The sequence below is a fragment of the Oncorhynchus keta genome, chromosome 25 (genome assembly GCF_023373465.1).
Source record: "Oncorhynchus keta strain PuntledgeMale-10-30-2019 chromosome 25, Oket_V2, whole genome shotgun sequence".
Classification (NCBI taxonomy): Eukaryota; Metazoa; Chordata; class Actinopteri; order Salmoniformes; family Salmonidae; genus Oncorhynchus; species Oncorhynchus keta.
Window position 1 is genome coordinate 44,474,871 of NC_068445.1, and position 14,086 is coordinate 44,488,956.

At 41.6% G+C, this 14,086-nt stretch overlaps 1 protein-coding gene and 2 long non-coding RNA genes across 6 annotated transcripts in view; 2 read left to right on the forward strand and 1 right to left on the reverse strand.

Moving 5' to 3' along the window:
* Positions 1-14,086, reverse strand: part of wdfy3 (WD repeat and FYVE domain containing 3) — a 238,341-nt gene that overhangs the window by 74,225 nt on the left and 150,030 nt on the right. Inside the window, exons 35-39 of the mRNA XM_052479726.1 lie at positions 11,937-12,133; positions 4,191-4,325; positions 3,271-3,338; positions 2,995-3,106; positions 2,281-2,514 (exon numbers count right to left, since the gene is read on the reverse strand). Of these exons, the coding sequence (XP_052335686.1) occupies positions 2,281-2,514; positions 2,995-3,106; positions 3,271-3,338; positions 4,191-4,325; positions 11,937-12,133 (746 nt within the window). The remainder of the gene's footprint in view (positions 1-2,280; positions 2,515-2,994; positions 3,107-3,270; positions 3,339-4,190; positions 4,326-11,936; positions 12,134-14,086) is intronic.
* Positions 2,990-4,227, forward strand: LOC127911839 (uncharacterized). Its single transcript, XR_008079612.1, has 3 exons — positions 2,990-3,102; positions 3,267-3,422; positions 4,094-4,227. It is a non-coding gene; the product is annotated as an uncharacterized LOC127911839 (long non-coding RNA).
* Positions 7,681-11,890, forward strand: LOC127911838 (uncharacterized). 4 transcript variants are annotated; one of them, XR_008079611.1, is made up of 6 exons: positions 7,681-10,846; positions 10,889-11,020; positions 11,109-11,196; positions 11,285-11,372; positions 11,458-11,501; positions 11,543-11,890. It is a non-coding gene; the product is annotated as an uncharacterized LOC127911838 (long non-coding RNA). The 4 variants fall into 4 exon arrangements; XR_008079608.1 differs by lacking the exon at positions 11,458-11,501; XR_008079609.1 differs by lacking the exons at positions 11,285-11,372; positions 11,458-11,501.

Here is a 14,086-nt window from a genome sequence, read left to right on the forward strand (position 1 = left end):
AGGATATACAGGACTGACCATCCATGATATCAACATGATAGTTGTAACCATGTTATGAGGATATACAGGACTGACCATCCATGATATCAACATGATAGTTGTAACCATGTTATGAGGATATACAGGACTGACCATCCATGATATCAACATGATAGTTATAACCATGTTATGAGGATATACAGGACTGACCACCATGATATCAACATGATAGTTGTAACCATGTTATGAGGATATACAGGACTGACCATCCATGATATCAACATGATAGTTATAACCATGTTATGAGGATATACAGGACTGACCATCCATAATATCAACATGATAGTTGTAACCATGTTATGAGGATATACAGGACTGACCATCCATGATATCAACATGATAGTTGTAACCATGTTATGAGGATATACAGGACTGACCATCCATGATATCAACATGATAGTTGTAACCATGTTATGAGGATATACAGGACTGACCATCCATGATATCAACATGATAGTTGTAACCATGTTATGAGGATATACAGGACTGACCACCATGATATCAACATGATAGTTGTAACCATGTTATGAGGATATACAGGACTGACCATCCATGATATCAACATGATAGTTGTAACCATGTTATGAGGATATACAGGACTGACCACCATGATATCAACATGATAGTTGAAACCATGTTATTAGGATATACAGGACTGACCATCCATGATATCAACATGATAGTTGTAACCATGTTATGAGGATATACCGTGTTTGTTTACATTGACAGTGTTTAAACATTGGAGAAAAACAAGCTGATATTTTGGGTTCTCATGGAGAGCAACAGTTGATCTAAACTCATGAGACATTTATATATTCCTCAAGAATCAACATATCATTAATTTATAATCCCAAAAATGTATGTATGTATCAACTACCTTTCTAGGGAGTTTTTCCTTGCCACTGTGCTTCTACACCTGCATTGTTTGCTGTTTGGGGTTTTAGGCTGGGTTTCTGTACAGCACTTTGAGATATCAGCTGATGTACGAAGGGCTTTATAAATACATTTGATTTGAACTGCAGATTTCCACTTTCCTGACACAATAGCTAGATTAAGGGTTGCAAAAATCTAGAAACTTAAACCAAAATTCCCCCGTTTTTCCAGAAATTCCTTTGGGAGCGTTCCCGGATTTTTGCAACCCTTAATCTAGATGATCAACAAATAGCAATTAAATCCCACCGGTTGCTGTCAGCACTTTGGTACTATGATAGCACTTTGGTACTATGATAGCACTTTGGTACTATGATAGCACTTTGGTAGCAATCTGGTACTAGGATAGCACTTTGGTACTAGGATAGCACTTTGGTACTAGGATAGCACTTTGGTACTAGGATAGCACTTTGGTACTAGGATAGCACTTTGGTACTAGGATAGCACTTTGGTACTAGGATAGCACTTTGGTACTAGGATAGCACTTTGGTACTAGGATAGCACTTTGGTACTAGGATAGCACTTTGGTACTAGGATAGCACTTTGGTACTAGGATAGCACTTTGGTACTAGGATAGCACTTTGGTACTAGGATAGCACTTTGGTACTAGGATATAACTTTGGTACTAGGATAGCACTTTGGTACTAGGATAGCACTTTGGTACTAGGATAGCACTTTGGTACTAGGATAGCACTTTGGTACTAGGATAGCACTTTGGTACTATGATAGCACTTTGGTACTAGGATAGCACTTTGGTACTATGATAGCACTTTGGTACTATGATAGAACTTTGGTACTAGGATAGCACTTTGGTACTAGGATAGCACTTTGGTACTAGGATAGCACTTTGGTACTAGGATAGAACTTTGGTACTATGATAGCACTTTGGTACTATGAGGCCAAAACCTAATCTTTTTTACCAAAACAGGCGAGGAGGGCGTTTTGTTATCGTTTCATCTGAGGATTTGACGTTTAAACAGCTGCATATTATCAAGATATCAAAGTGTCACCAACAAAAAGGTAAACAGTACTGCCCTACCAAGCAAAAAAAGGCAGTAACTGCTCATAGCATGTTCTGTTATAATCTCCACCCGGCACAGCCAGAAGAGGACTGGCCACCCCACATAGCCTGGTTCCTCTCTAGGTTTCTTCCTAGGTTTTGGCCTTTCTAGGGAGTTTTTCCTAGCCACCGTGCTTCTACACCTGCATTGCTTGCTGTTTGGGGTTTTAGGCTGGGTTTCTGTACAGCACTTTGTGACATCAGCTGATATACAAAGGGATATATACATAAATTTGATTGATTTGTCTCACCTCTAACAGTAGGTCTATGGTGGACGTCTGTTTGTTGGCCGGAGTCAGACACAGGTTGTCCATGATCAGCACCTTCATGAAGTCAAACACATACTTCTTGGCCGGATGATTGGTCAGGTAGGTCTTCGAACCCACGTTGCAGTATTCTGATTGGCTACGGTTCATGCCCGTGTCGGCGGTGAAGGCCTTGAATTCTTCCGTTGGTGACCCTGCTTCGTCATCCAGGTCACTCACCTGAGAGAGGAGATGAAGGGAGAGAGGAGAGACAGGCAGAGAGGGGAGGAGAGGGAGAGAGGAGAGAGGGAGAGAAGGGATGAGAGGAGAGGGAGGGAGGGAGGGAAAGGGAGAGGAGAGAGGGAGGAGAGGGAGAGAGGGGAGGAGAGGGAGGGAGAGAGGGAGGAGAGGTAGATAGGGGGAGAGGAGGGAGGGAGGGAGGGAGGGAGGGAGGGAGGGAGGGAGGGGAGGGGGAGGGAGGGAGGGGGGAGGGAGGGGAGGGAGGGAGAGGGGGGAGGGAGGGGAGAGGGAGAGGGAGAGGAGAGGAGAGGAGGGAGAGGAGAGGAGAGGAGAGGAGAGGAGGGAGAGGAGAGGAGAGGAGAGGAGGGGAGAGGAGAGGAGAGGAGAGGAGGGAGAGGAGAGGAGAGGATTAGATGGAGCTCAGAGAACACACACAGGGGAAAAAAACATTCTACATTTGGATACAGTTGAGCCTCTCACCATCTCAGAGTAGGGCCTGATGTTGAAGGGGAAGACTGAGGCAGCCAGGACACACAGGAACTCTGGGCTGTGCCACATTGGGGCCAGGTCTGGGACGTTGTGATACAGGTACCTGTAATAATAAATGACTCATTAGTGATATATAGATATATGTAGAATATAGTAAAAAATAAAGAAAAACCCTTGAATGAGTAGGTGTTATATATATATATATATATTATGACTATTATTTATGATATTGATTATTTTAAATATTTTATTATTAGATACAGGTACCTGAAGAACTGCATCAGAGTCACCGGGTACTCCCTCAGCCACGACCCCTCTTCCTCAGACTGCCACGGCTAAGAGGACGAAGAAAAGCACAACGTCATTTGATGGTAGAAGAAGATCGAGGAGCTATATGACATTTGGTGACAGCAAGCTAGGTAAACTCAACCATGGATGGATTGCTGCCTCTCCTTAAAAAGACTGCTAACAGGATAAGGAAACCAACATGTTATTTAGGGTGAACTTTCTCTGTCCATAGACAGAACTATCCCATATCTTTCTCTGTCCATAGACATAACTATCCCATATATTTCCTTATCCATAGACAGAACTATCCCGTATCTTTCTCTATCCATAGACAGAACTATCCCGTATCTTTCTCTGTCCATAGACAGAACTATCTCATATCTTTCTCTGTCCATAGACAGAACTATCCCGTATCTTTCTCTGTCCATAGACAGAACTATCTCATATCTTTCTCTGTCCATAGACAGAACTATCCCGTATCTTTCTCTGTCCATAGACAGAACTATCTCATATCTTTCTCTGTCCATAGACAGAACTATCTCATATCTTTCTCTGTCCATAGACAGAACTATCCCGTATCTTTCTCTGTCCATAGACAGAACATCATCTGGTTGTAGAAGTGAATCTAGTAGCTCGTCTACATGGAAAAATAATTGGGTTGTCCTCCTTTCTCTCTCCTCCTCTCCTCCCTCCACTCCTCATCTCCTCTATCCTTCCCTCGCTCTTCCTCTCCTCTCCTCCCTCCTCTCCCCATCTCCTCTATCCTTCCCTCGCTCTTCCTCTCCTCTCCTCCTCTCACCAGGTTGAACATGCTCCTCATCTCCTCTATCCTTCCCTCGCTCTTCCTCTCCTCCCTCCACTCCTCCTCTCCTCTATCCTTCCCTCGCTCCTCCTCTCACCAGGTTGAGCATGCTCCTCAGCATCCCCAGTAACAGGAAGCCAGCCTCGGTGCAGACACTGTGGATGGATCCCACTATGGTGGCGCTGGAAGCAGGGACCCCAAAGATAAAGGTCCAGATAGAGTCCAGGTCAAACTAACACAAAACACAGAACACAGAGGCTGGGGTAACACTCAGCAGGGTTACACATTCACGCTGTCCTCTTGTCCGAGACAAGAAGAATATACATTTTTTTTATAAAGTTATATAAAGTTTTTTTATTTTTTTATTATTTTTTTAAATCACACATATCACAATATCAAACAATTACTCCAATCAGAATTGGACCAGAAAGACCCCATTTGAATAATATTCTAATCTATTTTTCATGTACATCAATAAATAAAATCCTAAATGTCAAAGTGTATGTGATTGGCTAAAGCCTCATGTCCAAATGATCACATGACCAGACAGTGCTTGTTGTTCACCCTACCCACCTTGAATCTGAGAAGAGGTGTTGAGCATTTTGAAATGATTTAACTATAAACATAACTGATTAAAGCGTGGACGTTGTATACATTTTTATGAAGCATTTCTAAACTTGTTTCAAAGTAGCCTAGCCAACCCTAGCCTAACCAACCATAGCCTAGCCAACCCTAGCCTAACCAACCATAGCTTAGCCAACCCTAGCCTAGCCAACCCTAGCCTAGCCAACCCTAATCAACCCTAGCCTAATCAACCCTAGCTTAGCCAACCCTAGCCTAGCTAACCTAAGCTTAGCCAACCCTAGCCTAGCCAACCCTAGCCTAGCCAACCCTAGCCTAGCCAACCCTAGCCTAGCCAACCCTAGCCTAGCCAACCCTAGTCTAGCCAACCCTAGCTTAGCCAACCCTAGTCTAGCCAACCCTAGCTTAGCCAACCCTAGCTTAGCCAACCCTAGCTTAGCCAACCCTAGTCTAGCCAACCCTAGTCTAGCCAACCCTAGCCTAGCTAACCTAAGCTTAGCCAACCCTAGCCTACCCTAGCCTAGCCAACCCTAGCCTAGCCAACCCTAGCCAAGCCAACCCTAGCCTAACCAACCATAGCTTAGCCAACCCTAGCCTAACCAACCATAGCCTAGCCTAGCCAACCCTAGCCTAACCAACCATAGCCTAGCCAACCCTAGCCTAACCAACCCTAGCATAGCCAACCCTGGTCTAACCTAACCCTAGCCAACCCTAGCCTAGCCAACCCTAGCCTAGCCAACCCTAGCTTAGCCTAGCCAACCCTAGCTTAGCCTAGCCAACCCTAGCTTAGCCTAGCCAACCCTAGCTTAGCCAACCCTAGTCTAGCCAACCATAGCCTAGCTAACCTAAGCTTAGCCAACCCTAACCTACCCTAGCTTAGCCAACCCTAGTTTAGCCAACCCTAGCCTAGCTAACCTAACCCTAGCCAACCCTAGCCTAGCCAACCCTAGCCAACCCTAGGCAACCCTAGCCTAGCCAACCCTAGCTTAGCCTAGCCAACCCTAGCTTAGCCTAGCCAACCCTAGCTTAGCCTAGCCAACCCTAGCTTAGCCTAGCCAACCCTTGGCAAAATACGACCATACACCATTGGTTTTCAAATCAATATTATCTTATTGTCCAGCAGCCAAAAGCATAACCCCAGTCATATTAGTAACCCATACTACATTTACTAGTTGATAATAAGGTGGACACCTAGGTGGACAGCGTGGTTGTGAACTAAAGGAAGGTGAGGATGGTGAGATTGGTTTGTTTACCAACCAGGCATCAGACTGAGATAAATTGTGAGGTGATAGGGCCGAATTAGAGTTTGCAGTGTTTGAGTGTGACACTAATTTTGTCTTGGAGTCTGTGACTGGGAACTCGTTTTTCCTCCAGGGGGTGCCAAAGATTATGTCCTGTAGTCTATGAGAGGGAAGTCGTTTTTCCTCCAGGGGGCGCCAAAGATTATGTCCTGTAGTCTATGAGAGGGAAGTCGTTTTTCCTCCAGGGGGCGCCAAAGATTATGTCTTGGAGTCTGTGAGGGGATCTCGCTTTTCCTCCAGGACACAGCTGTTTCAGTATTTAACCAAGAGGAAAACCCCAAAATAGATTTGAAGTGTAGAAAATGTAATAGAAGGGCGTTTCCTATTTAGCAAGTAAAGAACGTGGCCTGGTGGTGAAAGAGGCACCATTGAACTATAAAATATATATAAAATATAATATAATATATAAAAGTTGATTCTTGGCAACATATTCATTTTAATTATTGAGACTGGAATAAAGTTGAGGTACTTGCTCCTCATCTTTCCACATCACAGTCTATGCTTCTTAAGATGGGTTTGAACTTGTTTTTAGACTATGGATTGCAAAAAGGAGAGATTTATATTCCCAGGCAGCAGAAATGGTGTACTCTTTTTTATTTTATTTATATTTTACCTTTATTTAACCAGGCAAGTCAGTTCAGAACACATTCTTATTTTCAATGACGGCCTGGGAACAGTGGGCCTGTTCAGGGGCAGAACGACAGATTTGTACCTTGTCAGCTCGGGGGTTTGAACTCTCAACCTTCCGGTTACTAGTCCAACGCTCTAACCACTAGGGGATGTTGAGGGGGCGGCTCTCGTTCAGGGACAATAGAGCGGATTTTGTCCTGTGTTGATTTTATATCCAGATACACAGCTGTAGTTCTAAACAAAAAAAAGACTGAGAAGGTAACGACTAGAGCAGTACATCAGTCTGCATACAGAGATATGTGGTGGTCTGTGCCAAGTACAGTAAAATGGGCTCATTTATTTATTTAATATCACCTAGGCAAGCTCATGATGTTGTGATTAGGCAGACAGCCTGCGCAGGAATACCTAGGATAGGATAAGTAATCCTTCTCACCCCCCTTAAAAGATTTAGATGCACTATTGTAAAGTGGCTGTTCCACTGGATGTCATAAGGTGAATGCACCAATTTGTAAGTCGCTCTGGATAAGAGCGTCTGCTAAATGACTTAAATGTAAATGTTAAATGCAGGAGGTTCCAGGGAGAACAACAAGCATTAGACTGCCTATGGTAAATTGGCATGAGCATATTTTGCCAGGTTGTACCATGGCATAAGGAATGGCATAAAGCTCTTAAACCAGGGATATGAATTGTTCCCCAATGTCCATACAGCGTAGAACATAAATATTGCCGCTCTAAGCGATCAATGGCTTTTTCTACGTCCGATGGCAATATGGCCGACGGTGAGTCAGTATTCATGGACCCATCGGTTATATGGAGCAGACTGAGGATGTTATCCGTTGCAAGTCTGGTTTTGATAAATAACCAGTCTGTGACTAATAAGTAACAAGAACGTTGAAGAAGACGAGGGGAGAATCTTCGCATACGAATTTGATATCAGCGTTCAAAATCGATAATTGGGGGATAATTCTCACATTCTGGTCCGTATCTTTTTTTTCTCAATATTAAATGAATGATAGTGTTCACGTCTCTATTGAATCATGTCTAGAATCAGTTGATGTAAAAATAAATTGTCCATAAGGATAGAAAGAACTCTGGAGGTTCCAATAAACCCCGCTGATCATGGTTTGTATAAAGGATAGAAAGAACTCTGGAGGTTCCAATAAACCCCGCTGATCATGGTTTGTATAAAGGATAGAAAGAACTCTGGAGGTTCCAATAAACCCTGCTGATCATGGTTTGTATAAAGGATAGAAAGAACTCTGGAGGTTCCAATAAACCCCGCTGATCATGGTTTGTATAAAGGATAGAAAGAACTCTGGAGGTTCCAATAAATGGATGGATGGATTATTGTAGTTCCATCAGAGTGACAGGGGGCCTCAAGTGTTGCAGGTCGGCAGAGATCTCAGATCTAGACAAATGACCATAGAAATCCCAGAGTTTTGAATGGATTAATAACGGGTCACTGTATGGTACCATCCATTGATTTAATGGATGTTATATTTGAAATGTTTTTTTTTTTTTGTGTCGGCTAAATAGATAATTTATTGAGCTAATAATAGATTGGCTTGGATGAGCCCTATGAAAATGTTAAAAAGAAACATGCTATATGAATGAGAGTTTCTGCCCGGGCAGAATGACATGATAAATTAATTTAATTTTCTGATAATCTGCCGATCAAGGATAGCTTGTGGAGAGACGTTTCAAGTTGTCATAATTTGTCTTCTTATTCTGTAGTGTTGTGTTGGTTGATTGGTTTAAATTGGAAGACAACGAGGTAGAGTGTGGCCTAATAAAGCCTTTGACCTTTGTCCCACAGTCCTCCAGAATCATCATCAGTGTTACCACAGTCCTCCATCAACACAACGCCATAGATAACATTACACAGGTGCACCTTGTGTTGGGGACAATAAAAGGCCACTCTAAAATGCCACAGATGTCTCAATGCCACAGAGCGCAATTGGCATGCTGACTGCAGAAATATCGACCAGCTGTTGCCAGATAATTTAATGTTAATTTCTCTATCATAAGCCGCCTCCAACATCGTTTTAGACAATTTGGCAGTACATCCAATCTGCCTCACAACCGCATACCATGTGTAACCAACAAGCCCAAGACCTCCACATCTGGCTTAATCACCTGCGGCCTGAGACGAACCACCCAGACAAGCTGATGAAACTGTGGGTTTGCACAACTGAAGAATTTCGGTAAAAACTGTCACAAAACCTTCCCAGGGAAGCTCATCTGCGTGCTAATGCTCACCTTCGATGGCCCCTGGCATGCTGGAGAAGTGTGATCCGGGCAGATGGCAGACAGCGTTGTATGGCGTTGTGTGGGTGCGCGGTTTGCTGATATCAATGTTGTGAACAATGTGCACCATGGTGGCGGTGGGGTTATGTTATGGGCAGGCATAAGCTACACACGACATGGGATGCTCTGGATCTTGTGAAATCCACACATTAGGGTCTGCATTTATTTGACAAGATAAAATGCTATTTCAAAGTAAACTAATTGGACATTCAACAAGCACAGCACTTACACAAATGACTGATGACTGGCTGAGAGAAGCTGATGATAAAAATATTGTGGGGGATGTTTTTCTAGACTTCAATGTGGCTTTTGACATTATCGACCATAGTCTGCTGCTGGAAAAACATATGTGTTATGGCTTTACACCCCTTGCTATATTGTGGATAAAGAGTTACCTGTCTAACAGAACACAGAGGGTGTTCTTTAATGGAAGCCTCTCCAACATAATCCAGGTAGAATCAGGAATTCCCCAGGGTAGCTGTCTAGGCCCCTCACTTTTTTTAAACCCTTACTAATGACATGCCACTGGCTTTGAGTAAAGCCAGTGTGTCTATGTAGGTGGATGACTCAACACTATACACGTCAGCCACTACAGCGACTGAAATGACTGCAACACTTAAATATCCGCAGTTAGTTTCAGAATGGGTGGCAAGGAATAAGTTAGTTCTAAATATTTCAAAAACTAAAAGCATGGTATTTGGGACAAATCATTCACTAAACCCTAAGCCTCAACTAAATATTTTAATAAATAATGTGAAAATTGAGCAGGTTGAGGTGACTAAACTTGTAAACTGTCATGGTCAAACCATATTGATGCAGTAGTAGCTAAGATGGGGAGAAGTCTGTCTATAATAAAGCGATGCTCTACCTTCTTAACAACACTATCAACAAGGCAGGTCCTACAGGCTCTAGTTTCTACCTTCTTAACAACACTATCAACAAGGCAGGTCCTACAGGCCCTAGTTTCTACCTTCTTAACAGCACTACCAACAAGGCAGGTCCTACAGGCCCTAGTTTCTACCTTCTTAACAGCACTATCAACAAGGCAGGTCCTACAGGCCCTAGTTTCTACCTTCTTAACAGCACTACCAACAAGGCAGGTCCTACAGGCCCTCGTTTCTACCTTCTTAACAACACTATCAACAAGGCAGGTCCTACAGGCTCTAGTTTCTACCTTCTTAACAACACTATCAACAAGGCAGGTCCTACAGGCCCTAGTTTCTACCTTCTTAACAGCACTACCAACAAGGCAGGTCCTACAGGCCCTAGTTTCTACCTTCTTAACAGCACTATCAACAAGGCAGGTCCTACAGGCCCTAGTTTCTACCTTCTTAACAGCACTACCAACAAGGCAGGTCCTACAGGCCCTCGTTTCTACCTTCTTAACAACACTATCAACAAGGCAGGTCCTACAGGCCCTAGTTTCTACCTTCTTAACAACACTATCAACAAGGCAGGTCCTACAGGCCCTAGTTTCTACCTTCTTAACAACACTATCAACAAGGCAGGTCCTACAGGCCCTAGTTTGTCACACCTGGACTACTGTTCAGTTGTGTGGTAAGGTGCCACAAAGAGGGACTAATATTATATTGTACTATATATTATAATATTAGACTAATACTATACGGCTAAATGACTGTCAAAGGTATTGATATAATTGTACTAAGTAACTAATGAGATCATAGATTGTTAATTTTGGGCAGAGCTGCCTGAGGTGCCCCACCTGGAAATAAACTAACTAGGGGAAACACTGGCTAGATAGTACGACATAAATTAGGTTTTACGATAAAATGATAGATAAGAACGAAAAAGGTTTGTTTACTAACATGGACACAGTAACCTCGAAACAAATCTATGGGAAACACTAGCTAGTACAGTATGGAAAAGAGGTTTTAACTAGAGCAAACACTAGCTAGTACAGTATGGAAAAGAGGTTAACTAGAGCAAACACTAGCTAGTACAGTATGGAAAAGAGGTTTTAACTAGAGCAAACACTAGCTAGTACAGTATGGAAAAGAGGTTTTAACTAGAGCAAACACTAGCTAGTACAGTATGGAAAAGAGGTTTTAACTAGAGCAAACACTAGCTAGTACAGTATGGAAAAGAGGTTTTAACTAGAGCAAACACCAGCTAGTACAGTATGGAAAAGAGGTTTTAACTAGAGCAAACACCAGCTAGTACAGTATGGAAAAGAGGTTTTAACTAGAGCAAACACTAGCTAGTACAGTATGGAAAAGAGGTTTTAACTAGAGCAAACACTAGCTAGTACAGTATGGAAAAGAGGTTTTAACTAGAGCAAACACCAGCTAGTACAGTATGGAAAAGAGGTTTTAACTAGAGCAAACACCAGCTAGTACAGTATGGAAAAGAGGTTTTAACTAGAGCAAACACTAGCTAGTACAGTATGGAAAAGAGGTTTTAACTAGAGCAAACACTAGCTAGTACAGTATGGAAAAGAGGTTTTAACTAAAAACACTAGCTAGTACAGTATGGAAAATGGGTTTTAACTAGAGCAAACACTAGCTAGTACAGTATGGAAAAGAGGTTTTAACTAGAGCAAACACTAGCTAGTACAGTATGGAAAAGAGGTTTTAACTAGAGCAAACACTAGCTAGTACAGTAAAAAGAGGTTTTAACTAGAGCAAACACTAGCTAGTACAGTATGGAAAAGAGGTTTTAACTAGAGCAAACACTAGCTAGTACAGTATGGAAAAGAGGTTTTAACTAGAGCAAACACTAGCTAGTACAGTATGGAAAAGAGGTTTTAACTAGAGCAAACACTAGCTAGTACAGTATGGAAAAGAGGTTTTAACTAGAGCAAACACTAGCTAGTACAGTATGGAAAAGAGGTTTTAACTAGAGCAAACACTAGCTAGTACAGTATGGAAAAGAGGTTTTAACTAGAGCAAACACTAGCTAGTACAGTATGGAAAAGAGGTTTTAACTAGAGCAAACACTAGCTAGTACAGTATGGAAAAGAGGTTTTTAGTAAGAAGTAATGATAAAAAGTTTTGTGTACTAACATGTACCTGGAGGCTGTCTGGCAGCTCTGTGACGGGTTGTTGCAGGAACAGGGCCATCAGCAGGAAGTAGAGCTCGGGGACGTTGGTGTGTTTCGGCAGCAGCGTCTGCAGAACAGGGAAACCTGGGAAGTGGCAGGCGTCTCGGTTGATCTCCCGTAGCGTGGAGCGACCGCCGGCGCTGCGGCCCACGTTGAAGCCTGAGGAGGAGAGAGGACAGGAAGAGGAGGTTGGGGAAACTGCGAATCAGGGTTGTGATCAGGAAAACATCAGGGGGAAAAATGTAATACATTTGGATTTTAGATAGGGGATAGGCCAGTTATTTGAATAGAGGATAAATGTCAGAAAAGCAGGAAGAATCACATCCCTATTCTTACAATAGACTACAACTAGCTAACAGTTAGGAAACCCCCATTGATGTGTGCTAACTATGCCTGTACTTTTCCCTTTCTATGCAAGCTGGGTCGAAGCACATGTGGGTATGCTCACATTCTATGCCTGTACTTTGTTGCAGAGCAGACGGAATATTGAAGTGCACTATGGGATATTAAAGTATTCTATTCTATTCAGAGTTTTACCTTTAGTTACACAGGTTAGTTTCATTGAGATAAAATCTATTTTGGAAGAGAGACCTGTTTCAAGATAGACATTATAAACAAACAAAGAAGCATGAAAAGCCATCCTCATCCCAAGGTAATGACGGATAGGCAAGGGTGAGGGGCAGCATGTCACATTCTATATTCTGTAAACAGTTCTATTCTATTATGGCACATTCTATATCCTGCACAGTAAACAGTTCTATTCTATTATGGCACATTCTATATCCTGCACAGTAAACAGTTCTATTCTATTATGGCACATTCTATATCCTGTAAACAGTTCTATTCTATTATGGCACATTCTATATCCTGCACAGTAAACAGTTATATTCTATTATGGCACATTCTATATCCTGTAAACAGTTCTATTCTATTATGGCACATTCTATATCCTGCACAGTAAACAGTTATATTCTATTATGGCACATTCTATATCCTGTAAACAGTTCTATTCTATTATGGCACATTCTGTATCCTGCACAGTAAACAGTTCTATTCTATTATGGCACATTCTATATCCTGCACAGTAAACAGTTATATTCTATTATGGCACATTCTATATCCTGTAAACAGTTCTATTCTATTATGGCACATTCTATATCCTGCACAGTAAACAGTTATATTCTATTATGGCACATTCTATATCCTGCACAGTAAACAGTTATATTCTATTATGGCACATTCTAAATCCTGTAAACAGTTCTATTCTATTATGGCACATTCTATATCCTGCACAGTAAACAGTTATATTCTATTATGGCACATTCTATATCCTGTAAACAGTTCTATTCTATTATGGCACATTCTGTATCCTGCACAGTAAACAGTTATATTCTATTATGGCACATTCTAAAAACAGTTCTATTCTATTATGGCACATTCTGTATCCTGCACAGTAAACAGTTATATTATATTATGGCACATTCTATATCCTGTAAACAGTTCTATTCTATTATGGCACATTCTGTATCCTGCACAGTAAACAGTTCTATTCTATTATGGCACATTCTATATCCTGCACAGTAAACAGTTCTATTCCATTATGTTACATTCTATATCCTGCACAGTAAACCGTTCTATTCTATTATGTTACATTCTATATCCTGCACAGTAAACAGTTCTATTCTATTATGTTACATTCTATATCCTGCACAGTAAACAGTTCTATTCTATTATGTTACATTCTATATCCTGCACAGTAAACAGTTCTATTCTATTATGGCACATTCTATATCCTGCACAGTAAACAGTTCTATTCTATTATGGTACATTCTATATCCTGCACAGTAAACAGTTCTATTCTATTATGGCACATTCTATATCCTGCACAGTAAACAGTTCTATTCCATTATGTTACATTCTATATCCTGCACAGTAAACAGTTCTATTCTATTATATTATGCACAGTAAACAGTTCTATTCTATTATGGCACATTCTATATCCTGCACAGTAAACAGTTCTATTATGTTACATTCTATATCCTGCACAGTAAACAGTTCTATTCTATTATGTTACATTCTATATCCTGCACAGTAAACAGTTCTATTCTATTA